General features: G+C 40.1%; 3 protein-coding genes and 3 non-coding genes across 7 annotated transcripts; all 6 read left to right on the forward strand.

Moving 5' to 3' along the window:
• The first annotated feature begins 647 nt into the window (after positions 1 to 647).
• LOC124883916 (ras-related protein Rab-1B-like) lies at positions 648 to 4,589 on the forward strand. The gene is made up of 6 exons (XM_047391404.1): positions 648 to 1,161; positions 2,115 to 2,187; positions 2,276 to 2,371; positions 2,536 to 2,631; positions 2,710 to 2,841; positions 4,038 to 4,589. Exons 1-6 carry the CDS (start codon positions 1,148 to 1,150, stop codon positions 4,269 to 4,271), a joined length of 645 nt encoding a protein of 214 aa, XP_047247360.1. The 5' UTR covers positions 648 to 1,147; the 3' UTR covers positions 4,272 to 4,589.
• Positions 4,590 to 5,733: 1,144 nt separating this feature from the next.
• rps3 (ribosomal protein S3) lies at positions 5,734 to 11,713 on the forward strand. The gene is made up of 7 exons (XM_047391399.1): positions 5,734 to 5,884; positions 7,057 to 7,187; positions 7,821 to 7,914; positions 8,660 to 8,754; positions 9,706 to 9,893; positions 10,135 to 10,338; positions 11,641 to 11,713. The coding sequence occupies exons 1-6, from the start codon at positions 5,855 to 5,857 to the stop codon at positions 10,332 to 10,334; spliced, it is 738 nt and encodes a 245-aa protein (XP_047247355.1). The 5' UTR covers positions 5,734 to 5,854; the 3' UTR covers positions 10,335 to 10,338; positions 11,641 to 11,713.
• Positions 8,335 to 8,484, forward strand: LOC124884804. The gene has a single exon (XR_007042520.1). It is a non-coding gene; the product is annotated as a small nucleolar RNA SNORD15 (small nucleolar RNA).
• LOC124884802 lies at positions 9,360 to 9,506 on the forward strand. The gene has a single exon (XR_007042518.1). It is a non-coding gene; the product is annotated as a small nucleolar RNA SNORD15 (small nucleolar RNA).
• Positions 11,340 to 11,489, forward strand: LOC124884805. Its single transcript, XR_007042521.1, has one exon. It is a non-coding gene; the product is annotated as a small nucleolar RNA SNORD15 (small nucleolar RNA).
• Positions 11,714 to 14,169: 2,456 nt separating the features above from the next.
• kctd14 (potassium channel tetramerization domain containing 14) lies at positions 14,170 to 22,962 on the forward strand. Of its 2 annotated transcripts, XR_007042352.1 has the most exons (5): positions 14,170 to 14,325; positions 15,996 to 16,220; positions 16,304 to 16,438; positions 20,141 to 20,565; positions 20,707 to 22,962. XR_007042352.1 is itself a non-coding variant. In XM_047391398.1 (4 exons), exons 1-4 carry the CDS (start codon positions 14,254 to 14,256, stop codon positions 20,450 to 20,452), a joined length of 744 nt encoding a protein of 247 aa, XP_047247354.1. In that variant the 5' UTR covers positions 14,170 to 14,253; the 3' UTR covers positions 20,453 to 22,962. The 2 variants fall into 2 exon arrangements, 1 of the variants encoding a protein (XP_047247354.1); XM_047391398.1 differs by having other exon boundaries at positions 20,141 to 22,962.
• Positions 22,963 to 24,413: the final 1,451 nt, after the last annotated feature.

Here is a 24,413-nt window from a genome sequence, read left to right on the forward strand (position 1 = left end):
AGTCAGGAAACGTTTTCCTCCACCAGTATCACGTAGTGACCTGGCCACTATCCTGCAAGAAGAATGGCTTAAAATCCCTCTGACCACTGTGCAGGACTTGTATATGTCATTCCCAAGACGAATTGACGCTGTATTGACCGCAAAAGGAGGCCCTACACCATACTAATAAATTATTGTGGTCTAAAACCAGGTGTTTCAGTTTCATTGTCCAACCCCTGTATATCTATGTATGTGTGCGTGTGTGTGTGTGTGTGTGTTAACTAGAGAAGTCAGAATGTTGACAATGAATGGAAAAGTACTTGAACCAAGCATCACTTTTAGGCTATGACCAGTAATGCAACACAGGTTTAACACCTTTTCTTGGGTTTCTTTTGTAAATGTCCACTCTTCATCATACTTGATCAACTCTGGTGGCGTTCAGGCTCTGCACCATTAAGACTTATTGGAGTTATAAGGTGCTGCTTTAAAAATGTGTAGTCATAAAAAAGAAAAAATCTCACTCATTCTCAGCCTGCCTCCTGCCTGCATCATTAACTTATTAAATAACTTGATCTCATTACAGAAATAAAAAGAGAAGACTTGAATTACATGAAGGAACAGCTGAAACATCTGTTGGACTCAGCAAGAACCGGTTGAGGACCTACATTTCCCGTCCCTTCTTGTTTAACCTTCTTCCTGCTTTCTCTGCCTCTGTGCTGCAATTGGTGGGGTGGTGTGTGATGTCACTCTGTACATATTGTCAAGTTGACAAGCTGATGTAAGCTGCTCTTCACATAAACAACAACAGCTGTGCCGAAGCTTCACTTGCTCAATATTTGAAGCAGTTAGGTAACTGCGTTCTGGTTTGAGAAGAAAATAAAAAGATGTTGTGAATTAAGCTGTGTGTCCTGGTTCCAGGTGCTGTCCTCAGTGTAAGCTGAGCTGCACTTTATTAATAAATAATGAAGCAGTCAGCTCATAAGTCAGACACAGACAGCTTTTTCTGCTAGCTGTCCTCCGAAGAACGCACCCAGACCTCCACAAACAGGCTACTGGAACCAGAGCAAAACATTTCCAAAGACTGTCTGGGCTTCTGTTCATTCAGGATTTAGTTTCAGGATTGTGTTTTTGGTTTTTTTGTCTAGTCTTGTGAAGAACCTCACCGATCATGAACCCAGAATAGTAAGTTTTCCTTCCCTCATTGTGTTGGGCTACTTTTTAAATTAGGTGAAAATATTCAGTTGCTACCAAATAGATTGGAAGACACATCAGGAACTGCACACGTGGACACTTAAAACTGGTTTTAGTTGCTTGTGTTTTTACATTGGTAATATTCTTTAAGCACAGTCAGCTCTACACATATAACATGTATTTAATCTGCCAATTTCAGCAGTCTTTAGGCAGTGTAGATATTTTATCATCATTTATGAAGGCAGTTTCTTACTTAATTACTTAACATTTATCCAAAGTGGATGTGACTCTAAGTTCTACACGGTTGCTGATGGGTATTGTAGTTCTTGTATTCTAGCAAAACTAAAGTTGAAACAAAATAAGGGTTTAGGTCTGCTACTTTCTGGCAAAGCAGAACTCTATCAGTATTCATACCCCTTAAATTATTTTTCTTATTTCCTAATGTAGCAACCTCAAAATGTAATGTATTTTGTTGTGATTTAATGTGACAAGTAGTGAATTATTGTGAACTGGATAGATACATGGATGGATGGATGGATGGATGGATGGATGGATGGATGGGAAGTTGAGGGGAAAAAAATCAAGATTTTCAGTTTTACTTAAAAAGAAATAAATATACCCCCAGTAAGTGAATAGAGCCATTATGTGAACAGCTTTTTACTGTATTACATTTTTAAAGCCTTAAACAATTTAAATCAGCTCTATATCTGTTTGGTAAATTAAGTTCAGCACAACGTATGCAGCTGAATTTGAACCTGTCCATATGACTGGTTTGTGTTGGATTGATTTGGTTTTATATTTCTGGATGTGAGTTGGATCTGGCAGTCATCTAAGAGAGATTACATTTTTGGAAATTTGGTCAAAATGAGCGGAATTTAATAAAATATCAAATCTCTTTTGTATTGTTTTAACACTGTCTTTTTAATCCCTTTGTGTCTCTTCAGTGATTACTTGTTCAAGCTTCTTCTTATTGGTGACTCTGGAGTTGGAAAATCGTGTCTGCTGCTGCGCTTTGCGGTAAGGACGCTTCAGTCTTATTGAAAAGGAAAATGTTCCCAAACACGTTGGCTTTTAAAAATCTTTAATACTCTTCTACTCGGTGCAGGACGACACCTACACTGAGAGCTACATCTCCACTATCGGAGTTGACTTCAAGATCAGGACCATCGACATGGATGGGAAGACGGTGAAGCTGCAGATTGTGAGTTTAAAAGTTGAAGCTTTTTCCAGTGGTCAGTTAAAACAAAGGATTCAATAGATGAATGTTTTCAAACAAAACTGTTCCAGCAGCTATTTGTAATTAAAATTAAACCCAATTGGCCTGCCAACCTTGTATTTTCTTTTTTTTTTTGTGAACGCCCTCAGTGGGACACCGCAGGTCAAGAGAGGTTTCGAACCATCACCTCCAGCTACTACAGAGGGGCGCACGGTATCATCATTGTTTACGATGTCACCGAGCAGGTCAGTGTGTGTTTTTATCGTGTCCTTGTTAAGTAAATGAGGAGGGTTTAAAAACCAGAGCTCTTCCTGCTTCCTCAGGAGTCTTTCAACAATGTGAAGCAGTGGTTGGAAGAGATAAATCGCTACGCCTGCGAGAACGTCACCAGGCTGCTGGTGGGAAACAAATCGGACCTGATCAGTAAAAAAGTGGTGGATGCTGCCACAGCTCAGGTAATAACTGAGACGCAATCGTTATTCTAAAAGCAGATAAGGAACTTTTTAACTGAAGACATTGATTTCACACAAAATATATGATTTCTCCTCAATTTACACATTTTTAACTATTCAGCTACATTTGCTGCACCCTCCACTCTCATTGGGAGCCCTGGTTATTGCAGCAGTAGTGTAATAAACAATAACGTTGAGAACAAAACCCCCCAATGCCACAACGACATATTTTTTTGTATATTTTACTTCCCTTCTTTTACTTTGAACAGATTACTTAGGAAATTTGAATAATTAATGAAAGTATACCTGTTGCCCTTACGTATAAATAGGATTTGACACAGAGACCCATTTCTAGAGACAAGGCTTCCTGCTTTTTTTGCACCTGTACCTCCTGCCACATGGCATGATGGTTACCAGGTGCTCTCCTGGGTCCGAGAGGTCAGGAGTAAATTTCCTTGCTCTTCTCAGACACCATGAGCAGCCTATGTCTTCCAGAGGAGTAAGGGACATCTAGCAATGTTTTGTGTTGTTTTTATGCCCTTCTCCAGGTATTTTCCCCTTGATTATAAGTTTGGGTGGAAGTTCACTCACCTCCAAGGCGACAAGGTGCTGTGTGCCTGATTCTTCTCCAAAGGTTTTGGAAACCTTGTAAAAGGGAATGGCATAATGAACGTTTTGAAATACCAGGACATTTCAACTTAAAATCTGGTGCTCACTGCCAAAAAACTGTCAGCACTGGACCTTTCTGTAGGATAAAGGTCTGAAACATGGTCATATCAACAGAAAAAATGTTTGCCAGACATAAAATCAACCCTCTTCCATTGGTTCCTCAATCTCCACACTTTAATCCTTAAAGCTGGGCTGAACTGAAGAGGAGAGAGCAAAGAGGACACAGGACTTTTGAAAATGAACAAAATATTTATATATTTGAAGGCTTCCTATTTGGATTATCTTTTCCTCTTATAATGTAGTATGGCAATAATTGTGGATGGTGCTGTACGTTCAGAGCCAGAGTTGAGGCCTAATATTTAAGACAAAAGATATAAAAGCAATGCAGGGTACTTATCTTATGAAGGTGTATTTTGGTGCTTCAGGTCTGCTGCTTTATCGTTATTGTTTTAAATTTGCCTTAAAGTCCTTTTATCAGCTACTGTCCCTTTTATCTCAACCCATTTCTAAATGTTTTCAACCACCATCAGGATCTGGCCTCATCTCTAAAGATCCCCATCCTGGAGACCAGCGCCAAGAGCTCTGACAACGTGGAGAAAGCCTTCCTCACCATGGCCTCTGAGATCCACAAGAGGCTCGCCAGCGAGGGAGGGGGCATGCAGGGAGAGTCGACACAGGCCAGAGGTCAGACCACCAAGATCAACAGTGCTCCTGTGTGGCTCGGTGGGGACAAACAGACACCAGAGGCCAGTAACTGCTGCTGAGGAACAATGAAACATCTTAAACACATGAACATGACTTATTTCCAGATTGTAACCGTGTACCCAGTGCACCTATTGTCATGTTTACTGGTAAAGCTAACACCTAAAACTGGGACTTTGGAATGTTTGTAGCTTGATTAGAAAATTATTTTTTGACCAGTATTTATTGTGTCAGTATGGCTTTATTAAAATGGGGAAGGGAAGTAAATGAACAACAGGGATGCTTTATTTTTAATTATAACAACTGCAAAGAGTTAAACTGAAAATATCTCATATAAAATAACTACTAATAAAAAAGAATGCTTTAAAAAATCAGAAAGATATTGAAGTTGTTTAAGCTTTTGTGATTTAAAGGTGTAACATAATCTTTTATAGGGTTATTTCCCATTACTTCTATTAGATGTTTTTGATTTTACTCGAAGTACCAGTCTTTATTGTGTTTTTAATTTGTTTATTTCTGTCAATAAAGAAATCAATCAGTCTTTGTTTCGGACCAGAAACAAAATTCAGTCAGTACTTTACCAAGTTATTCCCCTGTTAGTTGGGCAATAGAGAGAAAAATTTCACAACTTTGACGTTTATGTTCAGTTATGATAAGAAATATTTGGATAATTCTAGTCTAAAGTAACATACAGTATGTCTTCCATACAGAAATGTTTGTAACAAAATAATTTACTGAAAGCCATGGTCTCTTTTTTCTTTATTCCCACATTATCAATCCATACTAACTAATTACTTAAAATTACATTTGTTGAATAATATTCTTGTGATAAATAAAGGATTTACAGTAATCAGGTGAAGCATGAAGTGAATAATGATAAACGTGGTTCTGGGACGGTTTAAGCAGTTTGAGGTGTTGATTCTGCCACCAAATCCCCCAGATTTCAATACAACTGAAAGTCTGTAGGACATAATGAACCAACAAGTCCAAAACTTCCAGGACTTAAAGGATCTGCTGCTAACGTCTTGGTGACGGATACCCCAGCCCTCCTGGAAAAAAAAGTACAGAGAACATAAAGACCATTTCAATTAAAATAACATTAAATAAATAAATAACTTAGAATAACAGGAAAGATAACTATTTTTACAATCTTCCACTTCAAAAATCCTTCAAGTAGTAAAAGTAGTAGAGAGGTGATTCCATCTAGTGGAGACTTTGTGAACTACACACAGTTGTATGTGTCTTTTTAGTTAAATTTTTGAATAATTTGATAAATTAATGACTGAATCATTCCTTAGATCGGCTTCAACAGACTACATATATGCTATCGACAAATAAAGAGCCCCTGAACTCATGGCCGTTGATGTTATTTGTACATTTCTGTTGTATATGCAAAACAAAAACAACGTTTACCTCTAACACTAACACAGGTCGGGTTCTTTATTAAAGCCTAAAACATAAAACTGCTTACATTTCACGCCAATTTCAATTTAATGCCATTTTATGATAAGGCAGGTCTGTAACGGCTAAAAACTACATTTTCCGGCGTTGACTTGAACAGAACGTCACCGGAAGTTTGACTATTGACTATAAATACATTTCCGCATCCTTCCTGGGTCCTTTCCTGTCTACGGCCCATTTGAAGATGGCGGTGCAAATCTCCAAGAAGAGGAAGGTTAGCGGCGTTTTATCCCCTTTTTACTCGTCCAGACAGTGGGTTCTGTTAAAATGGACCCATACTGGGTGGGATAGAAGCTTTCCCTGCCGGTTCTGCTATCAGTTGGATCTGTCCAGCTCCGATTCGGAGAGGATTGGTCCAGATGCGGTGGCGGTGCTGCGTCCTCCTCATTTAGACAGCTAGCATGGTTTCTTTTTTTTTTTTGCCGGAGCCGCAGTTAACTGTTAAAATAACAGCCGGATTCAGGCTGAAAGTGCCGGGCTAGATAGGTTAATGACATTTTAAAGCGTTTTTCTCATCGCCAAATTACAACAACGTCAAATGGCCTCCCATGGCCAAAATAAATTAGATAAAGAAGCTACTGTAAAGTTTGCGATGTACAGTCTGTGTGACGTTTTGGTTCATGGAGAAAATATACAGATACTACTGTTGAAAAATATAAAAGAATAACTCATTGCTGTTTGTCAGACAGATGAGAATAATGTGATTAAACTGCAGACGTTTACCAAGCCTGTCTAAAAGTTCTGAACACAAAACTGACTTGTAATAATTCTTATTGTGAGTTATAGGTCTATGGTTCATACTGACGATAACAATTAAATATACTACTGTTATTGCTTTTTTTATGTGCAAAATTGTAAGGCTTAATGTTAGGATGCCAAGAAAGGTCTTAACAAAGATGTAAAAAACATTCTTGGTCATAAGACATTGTTCAAGTAATGATAAAAGTTTGTTGTAAAATGTCTTTATCGCTGTGAAGGTCTGTGACGATGGTCGGCTCCGCTGAATCTTAAAGAGTTTTAGAAAGAAATCAAAAGTCGCTCTGAAAGTGTTTTAGATCAGTGGTTCTCTATCCTGGTCCTCGGAGCCCAATGTTTTTGGTCCTTTTCTGCCCCATCACACTGGAGTTAAATGCATTGCCTCCTCAGCATACAATCAGGTGCTGTAGAAACCTGCTAACCATCCATTAATTTAAGTCAGGTGTGTGGCAGCAATGAAACACCTAAATCACTCAGGATACTGGGTAAAAAAAACATCTAAGCTCTGTAGATAGTTGACATTTATAAGTGCTGTTTTGCTGATGCACTCGCAGAATTTAGAGTTATTTAATATTAAGAATTGTCTGATTTCTTTTAATTGTGTAAAAAAAAAAAAATCTCCTTGGTTAGTTCGTTGCAGACGGTATCTTCAAGGCCGAGCTGAATGAGTTCCTGACTCGTGAGCTTGCTGAGGACGGCTACTCCGGTGTGGAGGTGCGCGTGACCCCAACCAGGACTGAGATCATCATCCTGGCCACAAGGTGAGTGGCGCTGAAGCGTTCAGTCCTCTTCAGGTCATCTCTGTTTCTTTTGCTTTGAGTTCCTGTTATTTGCTGCTCATACCCTACATGTTTGTGCTGCCTTTTACCATCTACTGTGCTGAAGAGGACCAAAGAGATCATACAATTTTCCGACTCGTTTTTATTTGCCCAGGATTTGTTTCAGCAGGTTATTTTAGACTTTCAAGATGATATTTATCATTTTATGGTGGTGTTGCATCCAGAGATTAACAGAAGGAAGATTTAAATGCGTTGTTGCTCATTTCAGATTTGTAGAGAAAATGGGTTTGGTTGGATGACCAATCCATTTTCTTTTCCTGTGTTTGACCTGCTGATTACCAGTCAGCTAACCAGGGAGAAATCAACCAATTTCCATCACAATTTCACTGGTGCATCAGTTTTTAGCCCTAAACACACATTTACAGGTTTACTGTTAGAGAACTGGAGGTGACATGCAGTCACACCTGTATTTGGCGCCGTCTAGGTGCAATCGGATTCACTCAGGGTGTGAGTGATGAACCGACATGCATCTTGTGTTTTTACTTCGCACGTACCCCTGGATGTTTAGGTGCTTCTAACTACAGCACAACTTGAAATGTTTTTCTCCGTTTGCAGAACCCAGAATGTTCTGGGAGAGAAGGGCCGTCGGATCAGAGAGCTGACTGCTGTGGTCCAGAAGAGGTTTGGCTTCCCTGAGGGCAGCGTAGAGGTAAGCCAACCAGTATAGTCCTCACATCAGGGTTGCCCCTGTCTGTTCCTTGAAAGCTAGTATCCTGCAGCGTTTGGATGCATCCTTTCTCCAACAGACCTGAATCAGATGGCTGTATTCCCTCATCAGCATTTTGACTGCAGGTGCAGGATTCTGGCTCTGGAGGACTGGACTTGGGTATCCCTGATTTGGATCATTTAATGCAGAAGATACATTATCAGAAATGTCTGCTCTCTTCAGGCCACATAGTGTCAATTATTTAGCTTTTGTGGATGAAACTAATGACTTCATTGACAGAAGTTAACGATACAAAGTTGTTTTATTAGGAATGGGTAGAAATTTGTGCACCAATCCAAATCAGAGTATGTGAATTAAAGTATTTGTTGAATGCAAGAAAAGGTGTTACGACCTCAGATTCCCCTTCTGTGATGATTCGATGACGAGACGGAATAGGAACTTATCTGGTTCTGTGGGTTCCCGGTTCACGACCACGTTCTGTGGTTCTGCTCCAGTTCCTCAGATCCAGGGTTCCTTTTCACATGAAGACACTGAGGCATTTGTCTGAGAAGGGTAGAAATTAGTTTTATGTTTGAGCTTATTCACGGAGCTCTGTGTGAATTATGAACCTAAAGTTAACAAGCATTTTATTCGATTCATCTATTGCAAACACCCTGGAGACTTTTTGTTTTTCTTTATGTAGTTTAACTTTGATGCTCAAGTACCTTTGAACTGTTTCTTCTTTTAGTTGTATGCCGAAAAAGTTGCCACTCGTGGTCTTTGTGCCATCGCCCAGGCTGAGTCTCTGCGCTACAAGCTGCTGGGAGGCCTGGCTGTGCGAAGGTAAGCAGTACTGGAATAAGTAACACGAGAGATGCTCATACTTACCTCACACCCTGACTGCAGCTGTTTATCTAAAAGAGGCAGCGTGTCGAGGAATGTTAAGTTTGGGCTGGAGATGCTGATTAAAAATACTAATTTCTGTCTGTATTGTCATTTAAAACTGATAAACTGAGTGTCTGGGGTGTGAAGACAGGCTGAATTTTTAATGTAGCCCTGACTAATAAAGGAGAAGGAGCTCAATGAAGTTTTGTGACGAAGAGAACCATGATTCGAGTATACAGCTTTATTTCATTCACCTCAGTTACAGTTGTACAGTTAATTAAGTTTTATTTCAGCTCAAAGCAGGTTTAGGAACATTCGATTGACAACTGTAAACCCGCTACTTCAGCAAAGATCCTCTGTGCAGCAAAGATGTCTGTTTAAAGAAGACTTTACAGATATTCCCCCACAAATAAAGGAAGAGGCTGGGCATGTTATGGGAGGTTTAGTTGGAGCAGGTTTTTTGGAACCCAGTCTACCTGGTTTTGGAACAGATGAGGCTATTCTGCAGAAATGTAGGTTTTTATGCACATAACTTTTATATCGTACATCTTCGGTTTGGGTCCCTTCAGTGATGAGACGATGACGAGTCGGAACAGGTCTCTGTCTGGTTCCGGTGTCTGGTTCAGATTCACGTTCTGTGATTCTCCTCCAGTCCATCAGAACAGCGAGGCCTTTTCGGTTGAAGACATCGAGGCATTTGTCTGAGAAGGGTTGAATCATTGTAGATACTGAAGCTGTGGTCTGGAAATTAGACCTAATATGTTAACTGTCCAGTTAGGGATTCATAGTTGTGTGCTGCTGTTCAAGACTTACAGTAAAGGTCCTGAGGTCTTTTTTGGGGCCATGAGTCTCAGGACAGTTGGTATAAAACTCTTATTTTTACTTGATTTATCTGCTTTCCTCCTCCAGGGCTTGCTACGGTGTCCTGAGATTCATCATGGAGAGCGGCGCCAAGGGCTGCGAGGTAGTGGTGTCCGGTAAGCTGAGGGGTCAGAGGGCCAAGTCCATGAAGTTTGTGGATGGCCTGATGATCCACAGTGGAGACCCCGTCAACTACTATGTCGACACAGCAGTTCGTCATGTTCTGCTGAGGCAGGGTGAGTACTGGTCCATTTGACGTCATTCCCAAGGCAGGTCAGCTGTGGAGTTGCATGTCAGTCCAAAAGACAAATGTAATTTACCTGATATTTACCTTGTTTAAGGTATTAGGTTAAATGTTCCTTTTTTACTATTCATGTTGGAGCTAAATTTAAATAATATTCTTTAAAGTCTTTATTTTTTAACTTGGTGAGACTTGCATAAACCCTGAGTATCCATTTGCCTTTCTGTCATTCTCAGGTGTGCTGGGCATCAAGGTGAAGATCATGCTGCCCTGGGACCCCAGCGGTAAGATTGGCCCCAAGAAGCCCCTGCCCGACCACGTCAGCATCGTGGAGCCAAAGGAGGAGAATCTGCCCACCACACCCACGTCAGAGCAGAAGGGAGCCAAGCCAGAGGGTCCGGTCATGCCCCAGGGAGTACCTGTTCTTACCGCATAAGAGGGTAAGAAACTGCAGGGGAACTATTCCTGAAAGCACCCGTCAGACGTTTTAACTCATCCACCAAGTCAGAAAATGTTTCTTTGCAGTTTTAATCATTAAAGTCGTTGCTCTTATAAACTATGCAAGCAAAAATATAACCAGTTATAAGTTTTAACAAATAACATTTTATGTAAAGTAAAGATGCCTGCAGGCTTTCTGGGTCCTCGCAGCTTCAAGGCTCTAATGTGTAAAATCATTTTGGTCATGTGGCGATGATTCTGGTCAGGTGACTGAAAATGGCGTGAACTAACATCATTTGGAAACATTTACTAAGTTTAAAAACAGGGAAATTGTAAAAAAAAAAAAAAAGCTTTAAGCTGATCTGCTGAACTTGTCAATTAGACTTGGTGTTAAATCTCTTCATTGTTCCACTAGAGGGAGCTTGCATCCTGCCAGTGGTAGAGGTGCCACAGTTTAAGAGCTATGAACACAAAGGGAAGCAATGGGTTCATGCTGTGGGGCAAAATTAAAGAAGTAATACTTAGAGGTGGACCAATCAGTAGGCAAGATATCAGAAATGGCAGTTCTTCCCTCTGCAGACAAAGCAAACATTGAAAATCAGTTTACATGTTTCCTATTCAATTGTGTCAAAAAACTTGTCTTAGATTCTAAACACATCAACTAACAGCATGAACCTTTTTACTTCTCATAAAAATCATATAACGGGTTTATGATGATGAGAACTACTTCCATCAAAGAACCTGCAGGATATTTTCTATTTCTAGTCCCTCGGAGCAAGAAATCAGAATCTGTCAGAAGCCAAATCAGAAAAACATGAATCGATGTCACCAGACAAAGTCTGATCTGTAGCTGTATTTTAATTTATTACTTGGCTCAGTATTTAAACACAGTTGATGTAATAAATGATAAATGCCTGAACTCACTCAGCAGGTGGAAATATTGGGAAGCATATTAAGTTTCTGAATACTACAGAGCAGTAGGTCTGGTCGTGCGTTTGTGTCCCTTCATTGATGAGACGATGACGAGTCAGAACAGGTCTCAGACTGGTTCTGGTTGGGACTGGTTCAGTTTCATGTTCTGTGGTTCTGTTCCGGTTAATCAGACCAGCGAGATCGTTTCAGTTGACGACATCGAGGCATTTGTCTGAGAAGGGTTGAATAGACACCAAACAGTCACCAGATCTAAGCGTTTCTGTTCAAACTTGTAGGAAGTTCACAAATGTATTAATTATGTCTGATAACGGAGAATACAACCTCTCCTGTTTAGTTGGACCGGGTTTTAATCCAGATCTCTTCTTTTACAGGTCTCAACCTTTCTGCTGGATGGACTGAAGATCCTGGTGTTTTTGTGTACAAAACAATAAAATGTGGAAAATACACAGTTTTTGGTCTTTTTGGCATGACTTTGTAAACTTGTTATCTATGAAAATGTAAGAAGTGAAAAGACACGTCCAGCTTCATCCTAAACCTGAAAAATCCATTTGATGTGCAGACACAGCTCAGTGTTGATCAGTTTATTGGTGCTAGAGACATGAAAGGCCACAGAGCTTTAAGTAGTTTGAGGCGTTTTCTTGTTAAATGTGTTATGTGTCAGCTGCTATGCCCTAAATTAGTTTGTGTGTAAAAGCAATGAAGACTGGTACAGCTGGCTGGAGGTAAAGGTGTGTTCGACTAAAAGAGCCAGGGATCTGAGAGGCGGAGAGTAGAGATGTCACTCGGCTTGAATTGGTTGCACCACGACTTAAATCTTAAATAAAAACTGATCAAGATTTAAGGAACATTTTAACAAGCTTATTGTTCAGAGTTTGAGACATGCGTTCAGGTCAGGGCTATTTTATCTGAGACTGAGAGGCTTCTTTAAAAAGCTGTACAAAGAAGTCGAGACCATTTAAGATATTTGTGGTTATTTGCATTATTTAAAATGTTATGATCAGTCGTCCCAACGAATCAGTTTCTTCCAATACCACATGAATTGATGGGACATCTCAAATCTTTTGAATGAATGGAAAAAAAGACGGCATTCTTGGTAAATTCTAACTACCTCTTCAGTTTGTCAAGAAATGTGAGAATTTTGTAAGCTGAGAAGATGATTATTTTTACATTTGAGGCTAATAGACTAATATTCTTCCTCTCACTGATCTTAAAAAGGTTCATCGTCTGTGACTGCTTATCCATGCAGGGTGGCCTTGTGCCCATTAGAGGGTGACACGGGAGTGGATTTTCTCTCCTGTCCCATCCCAATCCCATCCCAGCATAACAAAAAAAAATCCTGTCCCGTCCCACTCCTGGTAAATTGACTCCCACTCCCGTCCCGCTCCCATTCAGAACGACTCCTACTCCTGTGCTACCCCTACTTTTTGTTTTCTTCATTTAGTCTTTTGGCAATTTCTTTCTTTGAAGGACCAGTTAGGTCCCTGTTTTTAGTTGTAGTAAAGGCCAGTTAAAGTAAAAAGAATAATGATGAAGAAATAATAAAATATCAAACAAGGAAACAGACCATGCCTATCTTAGCTGAATAAACAAAATGTACATAGTTGTATTTTACTTGTTAAGTGATTGTTTCCTTTGAATAATGACATAACTTTTATGTTTCAAGTTGCTGAAACGAAAGAAAAATGCACCTAGTAAGAGAACTGTACTTGGTGAACAAAAGGGCAAAAAGGCATTACCTTCATAATTTAGAAACTGTACCTCAATGGTTCACAGCCCTGGTCCTCAGGGACCCCTTCCCTTCAAGTTTTAGATGTGTGTCTGCTCATGACGTAATTAGTGGTACACTTAATATTTAATGATGTATTAAATAAATTGTACATTTAATGGTACATTCAATTTTTTTCTATTTCACAATATATTTATTTAATATCGTCTCTTGATGAAGCCTTTCTACGGAGTCCGCGAGGGGACATGGGGGAATGTTTTCTCTTTTTACGTTCTCACGCAATAGTCTTTGCGTTATTTCGCAATACTTTGCGGGTCACCCGTGGGACTCCCGAAAAAATGTCAGCCTCTAGTGCCCATCTCCATTAGGTCAGAGGTGGGGTGCACCCTGGACAGGTAGCCAGTCCAGCACAGGGCAACACAGAGACACGGTACCAGCTACCATACATCTAAACGCCTTGATCATATAGGGAAACTTGGAGGAACCAGTAAATCTAACATTGATACTTCTGAACTGTGGGCAATCAGGCCACACGTGAACATGCAGAAAGACCCCAGGCTGGGATTTGAACCCAGGACCTTCCTGCTACAAGTAAAAAATAATCATCATTTACTGGTATATTGAAAACTTTTTAAATGTCTATTCAGTTTAAACTTAAATTAATGTAGTTTTCTTCATTCCCCAGTGAATAACAATCTATTTTTCTGTATTTAAAATGTGCTCAAATGTTCATTATGTTGTAAACTAACAAAAAACAAACTATGGAAATCAAAGCTTTGCTTGTCACGTTTCTCTAGTAACTTAATATGCATAAAGAAAATTATACACCAGTTTATGTACAATACAGCAATGGAAAATATACTTAAAAAGAGACACTAATACCAAAGTGGATTCGGTTGGATCTCTGTGAAATATAGTACTGCTAAATTAAAAAATGCTAGAATAATTATTGATTTCAATCACGCGCTAATGGTATACTTTTTTTTTTTTACGATTTTAACATTAATCTTCAGTATATGTAAATCACATTTATTCGCTTAGATGTATTATTAAATCTTAGTTTGGTAGCAGTATTAGTTGTTTTCTGCTAAAACAAAGTATTTTTCATTTGGGATTTGAGATACTCTGCAGATCAGTTCTTAGAAATGGGGAAAATGCAGCAGAGTGAGACATCTTAGAGCGCCAAAGCTTCGGGTTAGATCCGGGTTATGCCACGCCCCCCTTGTTCTACCTGCTCCAACTCCTCGGTTCCACCTGGATGTTCAGAGGACACAAGATGAGTCTACCAGACTACAAAATGACTGGCAAACCAGCTTCATCTGCGATATCAGTAAGAAAACTGCCTCTTCGCGCTGGTTTTGGGGGTTTTCAGGCTGAAGCTGAGGGAAAGTTTCACCTGTCGGAGAAGCAGGTGGCTGGAGGTTCCGAGCAGATCGCAGACGCAAGATTTGTGTATGCAAAAAGTGACAAGTTAGGGTAAAAATGTACTGTATGGTGACCTTAAAGATCTTCAGCTGTTGAGAAGTTTGTAAGGTGATTCCCTGAGCCGCCCTGATTGTTGGACAGAAAAATAATATCTAACGTTGATGTGGTTTTGTCTCGAAATCAACTGAGAAGAAAGTCTGTGAACTATTTTAGACATTAGAACAATTCAATGCACGTTTTAAAATAACTGACTGGATAATCCTGCACTGCAGTGAACCCAGGCGGTTCTTTGGAGACTCAAGTTTGACAGATACCTATTTTATAATTGTTGTACTAACTTGGCGCAATCGTATTAGAGCACATAAGTAAAACAGATTTCAAAAGCAAAATTACAGTAAAAAAGAACATAGACCACTATCAGGGTAAGGTTTTCCATATCTGCTCTTTAACAGGGTCTATAATTATTCAACTCAAGAACACAAAAACACTGAGTGGATTCCATCTTGTCATCACTCATTACACAGAAGTCCCCCCTATGTACCCCAATAACGTGTAGGGTCACATTTCATAAAGTCGAAGTAGTTCATTTCTGTAAAGACTCGATGACTGCAGAACAAGCCCATATCATCTGACCTCCACCACCATGCTGGACAGCTGCTCTGAGGTGTTTTTATTCTCCCAACATGAAGCTTTTCCTTATGTCCAAATATCTTTGCTTTGGTCTCATCTGTCTGAAAGACTTTGCTCCAGAAGTCTAGCAGATTGGTTTACTAACCTGTGTTTTTATGGAGAACATCCTTTCCCCTTAAGTCCATGTAAACTATTTATAAATGTTCAGTCATTTGCTAATCACCCTACCAAGATCTTAAGGTTTCAGGCATGTGGGGTCAGAGCGGGAGCTATTGTTTTTTTTTTTTTTAAGAAATTTCTTAAGAAATTCAACCTTCCACCGGAGCTTCTGGTTACCTCTTATTATTATGCGGTCTGTTCTCTGTTCGTCCATCACTGTGTGGTTTGGCTCAGCCACAAAACAGGACAGATCCACACTGCCACAAACAATCAGGTCTGCAGAGAGAATCATCAGGGCTGACCTTCCCTCCATCCAGGAATTGTACAGGTCTAGGGTCAGGAAACATGCCACAAATATCACTGCAGACCCCACATATCCTGCACTTAAACTTTTTAGACTTATACCTTCGTGTCGGGGCTACAGAGCTCCAATTGCAAGAGGAAAAGCCGCCAAAGGGGCAGTTTCTTCCCCCAAGCTGTCTCTCTGATGAACCCAACGAACACCTTAGAGTCAGAGTAGTCAGCTACTGGGAAAAAGGGAATAAATTATAATAAGAAAATGGGTTTGCTTTCTTTTTACAATAACCGTGGCAGATCCTTATCTTCAGGACATTGAATGTATTCTCATCAGTCAACATCTGCTAAACATATTCTTTATGTAATATTTATTGTAGCTGTCAGATGATATAATATAGGTTTAATGGACATCAATTTTTAAATACTTTGCATCTGATTGATGAAAACTGGTTTTATATCTCTGTGATCGTGTGACTTTCTTCCCCTCAGCACTCTCCTGTCGTTCAGTTAAATGTTGGGGGCCACCTGTTCAGCTCCACACTGAGCACGCTCAGGAAACACCCAGACTCCAAGCTGGCTGAAATGTTCAGCATTCAGCCCAAAGTCAGCACCGACGCGCAGGGACGCTTCTTCATCGACCGTGACGGTTCCCACTTTGGAGCTGTTCTGGAGTTTCTGAGGTCAGAGAAGCTGCCCACGGAGAACATCCAGCAGGTCAGAGCCTTCAGTATGACCTCTAACATGCAGACATGCTAAGGAGTTTTTAAAATCACTTTGTAACCTGTGTGTGCGCGCAGGTTTACAAGGATGCGGTTCACTACAACATCAAACCTCTGGTCAAACGTCTGGAGGAGACGCCTGAGCTGTTTGGAGAGTTGGTGGGGAGGCAGCAGTTCCTCTCCAGGGTCCCCCACTACAAAGAGAACATTGAGGTCAACATCCTGTTTCTAGTGGTTTCTCTGCTCCTCAGTCTCAGTGTCAGCGTCCTGTTAATGCTTTTCTTTCTTTCTTTCTTTCTTTCTTTCTTTCTGCAAACAGAAAGTAAAGTGGAGGGATTTTCTGATACAAACCTTGTCTAAAAATGTACTCCACCTTTAATCTGTTAGAAGATAAAACATATAAACATAAAAAAGCCTGCTTGTATAAGTCTGCACACCCTTAAACTACTATTATATTAAAACACCCTTAATTTAATACATTTTAACATTCAGGCTTCTTGTTATCACACCTGAAGTCAATTATTGCAAATTTGATTAACAAGAAATAAAATTCAGCCGACCTTGTAGATTTGCAGAGAGGTGACAAGTGAATTAAAATGATTTTATTGTTTAAGGTTGGATTTTTCTCACATTTGCTCATTTGCATCATTTAGCTAAAGTCAAAGGTCTCAGTGAGGAGAAGGGCACAAAGAATTCAGAAGTATTTAATATACAGGTCCTTCTCAAAATATTAGCATATTGTGATAAAGTTCATTATTTTCCATAATGTCATGATGAAAATTTTACTTTCATATATTTTAGATTCATTGCACACTAACTGAAATATTTCAGGTCTTTTATTGTCTTAATACAGATGATTTTGGCATACAGCTCATGAAAACCCAAAATTCCTATCTCACAAAATTAGCATATTTCATCTGACCAATAAAAGAAAAGTGTTTTTAATACAAAAAACATCAACCTTCAAATAATCATGTACAGTTATGCACTCAATACTTGGTCGGGAATCCTTTTGCAGAAATGACTGCTTCAATGCGGCGTGGCATGGAGGCAATCAGCCTGTGGCACTGCTGAGGTCTTATGGAGGCCCAGGATGCTTCGATAGCGGCCTTTAGCTCATCCAGAGTGTTGGGTCTTGAGTCTCTCAACGTTCTCTTCACAATATCCCACAGATTCTCTATGGGGTTCAGGTCAGGAGAGTTGGCAGGCCAATTGAGCACAATGATACTATGGTCAGTAAACCATTTACCAGTGGTTTTGGCACTGTGAGCAGGTGCCAGGTCGTGCTGAAAAATGAAATCTTCATCTCCATAAAGCTTTTCAGCAGATGGAAGCATGAAGTGCTCCAAAATCTCCTGATAGCTAGCTGCATTGACCCTGCCCTTGATAAAACACAGTGAACCAACACCAGCAGCTGACACGGCACCCCAGACCATCACTGACTGTGGGTACTTGACACTGGACTTCTGGCATTTTGGCATTTCCTTCTCCCCAGTCTTCCTCCAGACTCTGGCACCTTGATTTCCGAATTACATGCAGAATTTGCTTTCATCCGAAAAAAGTACTTTGGACCACTGAGCAACAATCCAGTGCTGCTTCTCTGTAGCCCAGGTCAGGCGCTTCTGCCGCTGTTTCTGGTTCAAAAGTGGCTTGACCTGGGGAATGCGGCACCTGTAGCCCATTTCCTGCACCCGCCTGTGCACGGTGGCTCTGGATGTTTCTACTCCAGACTCAGTCCACTGCTTCCGCAGGTCCCCCAAGGTCTGGAATCGGCCCTTCTCCACAATCTTCCTCAGGGTCCGGTCACCTCTTCTCGTTGTGCAGCGTTTTCTGCCACAGTTTTTCCTTCCCACTGACTTCCCACAGAGGTGCCTTGATACAGCACTCTGGGAACAGCCTATTCGTTCAGAAATTTCTTTCTGTGTCTTACTCTCTTGCTTGAGGGTGTCAATAGTGGCCTTCTGGACAGCAGTCAGGTCGGCAGTCTTACCCATGATTGGGGTTTTGAGTGATGAACCAGGCTGGGAGTTTTAAAGGCCTCAGGAATCTTTTGCAGGTGTTTAGAGTTAACTCGTTGATTCAGATGATTAGGTTCATAGCTCGTTTAGAGACCCTTTTAATGATATGCTAATTTTGTGAGATAGGAATTTTGGGTTTTCATGAGCTGTATGCCAAAATCATCCGTATTAAGACAATAAAAGACCTGAAATATTTCAGTTAGTGTGCAATGAATCTAAAATATATGAATGTTAAATTTTCATCGTGACATTATGGAAAATAATGAACTTTATCACAATATGCTAATATTTTGAGAAGGACCTGTATAGCATGACTCAGAGAAGACTGTTATTAGTCCTTGTAGCAAATCTGCTACAGAAGCCCCTTAAAGTTTAAAGATTTTTATTTAGAACCTAGTGGCCTTTATTTTTCGTTTTTTATGAAAGTAGATTGACAGGAAATTGGGTGGAGAGAGCGGGGTAAGGAACTGCAGTAAACATCGACAAGCCAGGATTCGATCCCCTGACAGCCTGCGTCGAGGGCTGAGGCCTCTGTACATGATGCTTAACCCTCTGCATCACCAGCGCCGCGCCCCCAGAATCTTCTCAAAGTTGATGAAAACACAGGACAAAATCTATTCAGGGAGTCTGCTTTGGCGCAAAAACATCTAAGCACACCAAAACCACAGTGAAACATGAGGGTGGCAACCTCATTCTCTGAGATTTGGGTTTTGGTCAAGGTGGGAAATTCTGAACATTTATAAATACCAGTCAGTAGTGGGCCCAAAACCTTCAGGTGTCTGCTAGACAGCTGAAGATGAGGAGGGATTGTATTATTCTGCATCAATGTGAGTCCAGGCAAACATAAGAAAATCAGCACATAAAGGGTTTCAGTGGAAATAATCAAAGTTGTAGAATGAATTAGCTAGGGTTGAGAACTGACTTGGACAGAAATGTGTGGGCTGTAGTCAAGATGCACCCTTACAAAGGGAGAGAGCGATCAGACTCCTAGCCAAGAAGACTGAATCAAAATGTGATTCAGATAAGTTTTAGTTCAAGGGTGTGCACACTAATGCAACCAGGTGATTACAACTTTTGTGATGTCTTTGTTTCCCAATTTAATGGCACATGAAATGTCATATTAGAGGAGATATTTTGCAGACTGGATGAATATTACCAAGATGTGATGTGGCATGGTGATAGAGTCCAACCAAAGGAGAATGCTGAAATTAAAAACCCATTATCTACAAGATGCCAGAGCTGCATGGACAAAATTACAAATCTATTTTGGAAGTTCTTGCAGTTTCTTCTTGACTCATTTTATGGGCAGAACTTTTCTCTCGTTCAGGAAATATGAAGTGGGTGTGCAGCAGTGGGAGCGTCCTATGAAGAATTCGTTGTTCTGGCTGGGAAGAACTTTGTCCTTACTGACCCAGTAAAGAGAGAATAGCTCTGTTCTTGTGGATGATGTACAGAGGTGTCCATATGTATTCAACCACAGAATAGAAGCTTTTTTTTTGTTCTTTTCTTTACTAAGTTAGTTCAGGCATTTATTTTCAGAGTCGTGTGTGCTTTCTTTTTTTTTCAGTTGCATAATTTTTGTCTGTTTTGGTAACTACTGGAGATGCACCCACCTGGTTTTTCCTTTCTGAAACCAATTTTTGGTTTCCTTTAAGTCTAGCCTGCTGATGGCCTCTTGATCGTTTCACAGAAAAAAATGTGAGAATTTGTTTTAAATCCATTTAATGAATAGAAAAACAAATTCAGATTGTTTTTATTTATATTTATGGTTTTGAGATAAGGGCAAAAGCCCTTATTTATGATCTGAGACTGACTGGATTTCTGTTGGCATTATGAAATTAGCCCCCTTAGTTCCACATTAGCAGGAAACCCTTAGAAATGTTAAATCTTCTTTTAGGTTCTGATCCGTATTGCCAGAGCAGAGGCCGTGGCCACGCGCCAGTCCACCATCCTTATCTGCGTCCTTCGGACGGAGGAGGACTTGGGTTTTTATGACAACGCCATACACAGCCTGGAGGCGGATAAGGAGTCTGTGGTGACGTTCGGGCCGTGGAAGGCCGCCCCGTCTGTCAGAGACCTCCTGGACTGTGTGAAGATGGACATCGAGAGTCGCGGCTACAAAGTGAACTTCGAGGCCCACCTTCCAGAGCGAGGCTTCCTGTCCAAGCGCTACGACTTCTTCTACAAACTCACCTTCACCTGGTGGTGATGAGCCTGCTTATGTGTTCTATAAAAAACTTTCTGTGGGTTAAATCAAAGGACTGCACTTTATTTCTATATGGCTTAAAGAGAATGAGCTACACCTTACACAGATGTTTTAAGGTGGGCAACATTTATAAGAAGTGTTTGATGTCCATCATCCTAACGTCACATCTACAGTCATTCTCTTCAATATATGTGCTGCTGACGTCACACAGGTGTTAATCTTTTATGCTCAACTGTTTGCTTTAAACATTTTCACAGCTTTCTGAGGGGATTTCGCTGCCTGCGGGCAACACTGCGTCAAGCCCATGACATTAGGCAATCTACAACACACAGAACAAAAATGTGTGAAGAGGCAAAAGAGGAACCAGCATCCTGGCCGAAAGCAGAGCAGCCGCCCAAGAGTTAGCCATGTAACATTTCAAAGCTGCCAAACCACATCCTGTCAGATGTTTGGTGGGGTGGAGGGGCACAGAAATGGTGCCCATGAAGCTTCTTGGCTGTGGCCGCGTTGTTCTAGATCAATACATCATTTCCTCGACCTGGGAATAAAAGAAAAACCTATTCACAGAATCTGAACTTAAATGTTGAGTCCAACCTTTTGTTGTAAAAGTGAATGTATCATGGTGTCTCTTTTGCTTCTGAGTGAAAACATCTGATTTCATTTGATAGGAACAGTTGAGTAATGCACTGCTCTAATCTGGCCGCTTGGTGCATTGGCTCTAAAAAACATTTACTGCAGACACTTTGACTTAAAAGAATTGAATAAGCATAATAACGAAAGTTGCCCATCTGTGGAAGATCCCTGGCTGAGTGTGAAAAATAACCCCTTTCATGAGGGGTGCAGGAGTTTACTGCTGTGGCTCAACAGGCTCATTTTGGAGTAAACCTTGATTGTTCTGGTTCTGGAATGACTCCTAATATGACCCATCCTAATGATGAAAGCCTTCACCCAACCTTTTATTAGTTTTAATTTAAAATAAAAGCTTTAATTCAAAGATTTTGCATGGAAGACATCTGCAGGGCAGAAGCAGATTGAGCCTTGGTGTCCCACGAATAAATCCTGATTATCCTGAAGAGGTTAATTTGCAAGCATGTCGAAAATTAAAATGAATACAGCGCATTAAATAAAAGCCAGTGCAACCAGTGTAATTTAGAAGTTATCAAACTAGTAGATAAAGACCACCTATGTTTTATGTAATTTAGCATAAATCCAACTGTTCTTTAAATGTCTCAGGTTTGTTGCAGAACATCATTGAGCAAACAGCATCATGAAGAAAGAGGAACACGGCAGACAGGTCTGGTATAAAGTTGTGGAGAAGATTAAAGTGGGGATAGGTTGTAAAACATCCCAAACTTTGAACATCTCATGGATCACTGTTCAGTCCAATCTCTATAACCGAGACATGGCCTTCCAACTTCACCGGCCATCCTGGCAAGCTGTTTATTAATTAGAGAAGCATCTAACAGTCACAGCGAAGCTGGAGGAGCTCCAAAGATCCATAGCTCAGGTGATGGTAACTTCTGACAGGACCACTGCTGGTTGTTATTATTTGATGATGAGACTCATTTGTCAGATTAAAAGTTATTTTTGAAAATAACCTTTAAGCAGGTGTTAAACATAGTTTTTACTGAGCCCCCCTTTTCTGTATTCAAAATGTTTTGTTTTTTTATTGGTCTGATACGCTTATCCTAAATGTCATGTCTTCCTTAGCTGTAATCATAAAATCATAAAGGCTTGAAACCATCAGTCCGTGTGTTTCACTTCATATATTGAGTTTATTTATTGACTGGTTCGGTCTTTATATTTCTTTACATTATCGCAGATTTGTTTTTTATGATTTGAAAGAAAGCAGACAGGAAGCGGGGTGGAAAAGCATGCTGCAGAGGTTGCCGGGGCCTGGACTCGAACCCGGGACAACTCCGTTGAGGTCTGAAGCCTCCGTATATAGGTTAGTTACTGCTACACCGCCAGTTTTCTGTCCGCAATTAATTATCAGCAATTAATTATCAGCGTACTATGCACTCAAGCTCTCTATGGGGGTTTTATACTTGGTGAGACTTGTTCAACGCGGAGTAAAAATTAAAGCGGTGGTGAGATGGTCAAGTCACTAAGCAACTACAGCTAAGTTGTTTCACTGCCAAAACAGCAGACCCTGACCAATAAAACCCTGCTGTTGAGAAAGAGATGTTGCATTTAAATTTTGTTCCAGTTATTTGTTTTACTATGTTTAATGCAATTTTGAAAACAGATTTACACATAAAACTGCACAAAACAATTCAAATGTGAATGAAAATTGCCGTTGGTTTACAAATCCACAAATTTACTGATTCTGATTTTTATAAATGGCTACAAAAGCAATTTAAATGGACATAAATCTCTTCAGTTGGAGGGTAAAGTCAGTGCAGTATATCAATGAACAAGCTGGAACATCTGAACCTCTGTAAGCTATCATGCAAAATATCATAAAATGCCTTCTGATCAATTTACCAATAATAAACATGATGTTTTCTCATCTTTTTTTGTCTGGTACTATGTTTGCCCTTCATCAATTGTTCAGTACTAACAGTAATGTCTGATAGTACACTCAAAGCAAAACATGCAAATATTCTTAAATACGACAGAGAACATTAATCATTTTTTTATGCAGCCTCATTGGATCTTCTGACTCTTGCCTTTAATATTGCCACAGTAGCCAAATGGAGCGCAGCCAGCTTTGCAGAATAGAGGTCAGTGTTTTGCTCCCCCCCAATATAATAGGTCAAGCCAAGTTTCATTACAGGCGTGGTACCTTCAACATATTGTGTTTTCACCACATTGCGTCACAATTACACTTCCTCGAACAAAGGAAGAATAAAAAGCCCGGAGATAGAAAAGATGCAAACGACTACATTTCACACCTCAGACCAGAAGTGACATTGGTGTAACAAAAACAAAAGAGAACAAAAGAAAGGCATTATTACCCTTTAGGGGCACTGAGCAGCAATAGTCTTTCCAAAGAAAATCAAGGGCCAACAACGAAAAAAATGTTTTTATGTCGCCTTTACAAAAATACTCGCCTGTTTTCTCTGAAGAAAGCAGACAATCTCATAAAATAATGAAAACAAGTGTCGTTATCAGCATTGTGATGTGGTCTTGTGTGGGGAAAGTGTGAAATGCTTAACATATAAAATCGGAATCTCTTCTCAGAACTGCACAAAAAAATCTGTTTCACAAATTGTCACTTATCACAAAGACATTTCTGATGACTGAAAAATATAAAAATACTGTAAAACCTCAGATGTTACAGGTAGCTTGATATTATAGTACCTTGCAAATAGTTTTAATATCCTTTTACCTAAGTATTTTTCTGGGATTTCATGTGATAAAAGGTTTTTTACAAATATAAATCTGAATCAATGGTTTGTTGAACCCCCTTTCACTGTAACTACAGCTGCAGATCTTTGGGGTTGTATCTCTACCAGCTTTGCACATCTAAAGACATCTTTTCACACATTTGCCTTTACAAAGAAAACTCAAGTTCAGTCAGACTGAATGGAGAGGGGACTGTAAACGTACATTTTCAAGTCTTGCAGCAAATCCTCTTGTTGGATTTAGCTCTGGTTGTATATTTAGGCTTGTTTTCCTGCTGGAAGGTGACCCTCTGTCCCATCCTCAAGTCTTTTCCAAGCTGGAACAGGTTTTCTTCCAGTAATTTCCCACCCCTGCTGAAGAAACATATCCCCACAGGATGACAAAGCCACCACCATGTTTTACCTAGTTAAGGATGATGTGAAGCATTAGTTCTCAACCACACAAGCAAGCTGCAGAGGGGGCGTTTGAATAATTTCTTTAAACAGTTCAGCAATATTGCCTTTTTGCCATACAGGGTAGATATGTGGAATGCATGAGTAATACTTGTTGACAATGAGCCTCCCGTTGAGATTCAACATCTCTTCTTCAGGACATCCTGGTCAAGATGGCATCA

This window comes from Girardinichthys multiradiatus, chromosome 18 (genome assembly GCF_021462225.1).
Source record: "Girardinichthys multiradiatus isolate DD_20200921_A chromosome 18, DD_fGirMul_XY1, whole genome shotgun sequence".
Lineage (NCBI taxonomy): Eukaryota > Metazoa > Chordata > Actinopteri > Cyprinodontiformes > Goodeidae > Girardinichthys > Girardinichthys multiradiatus.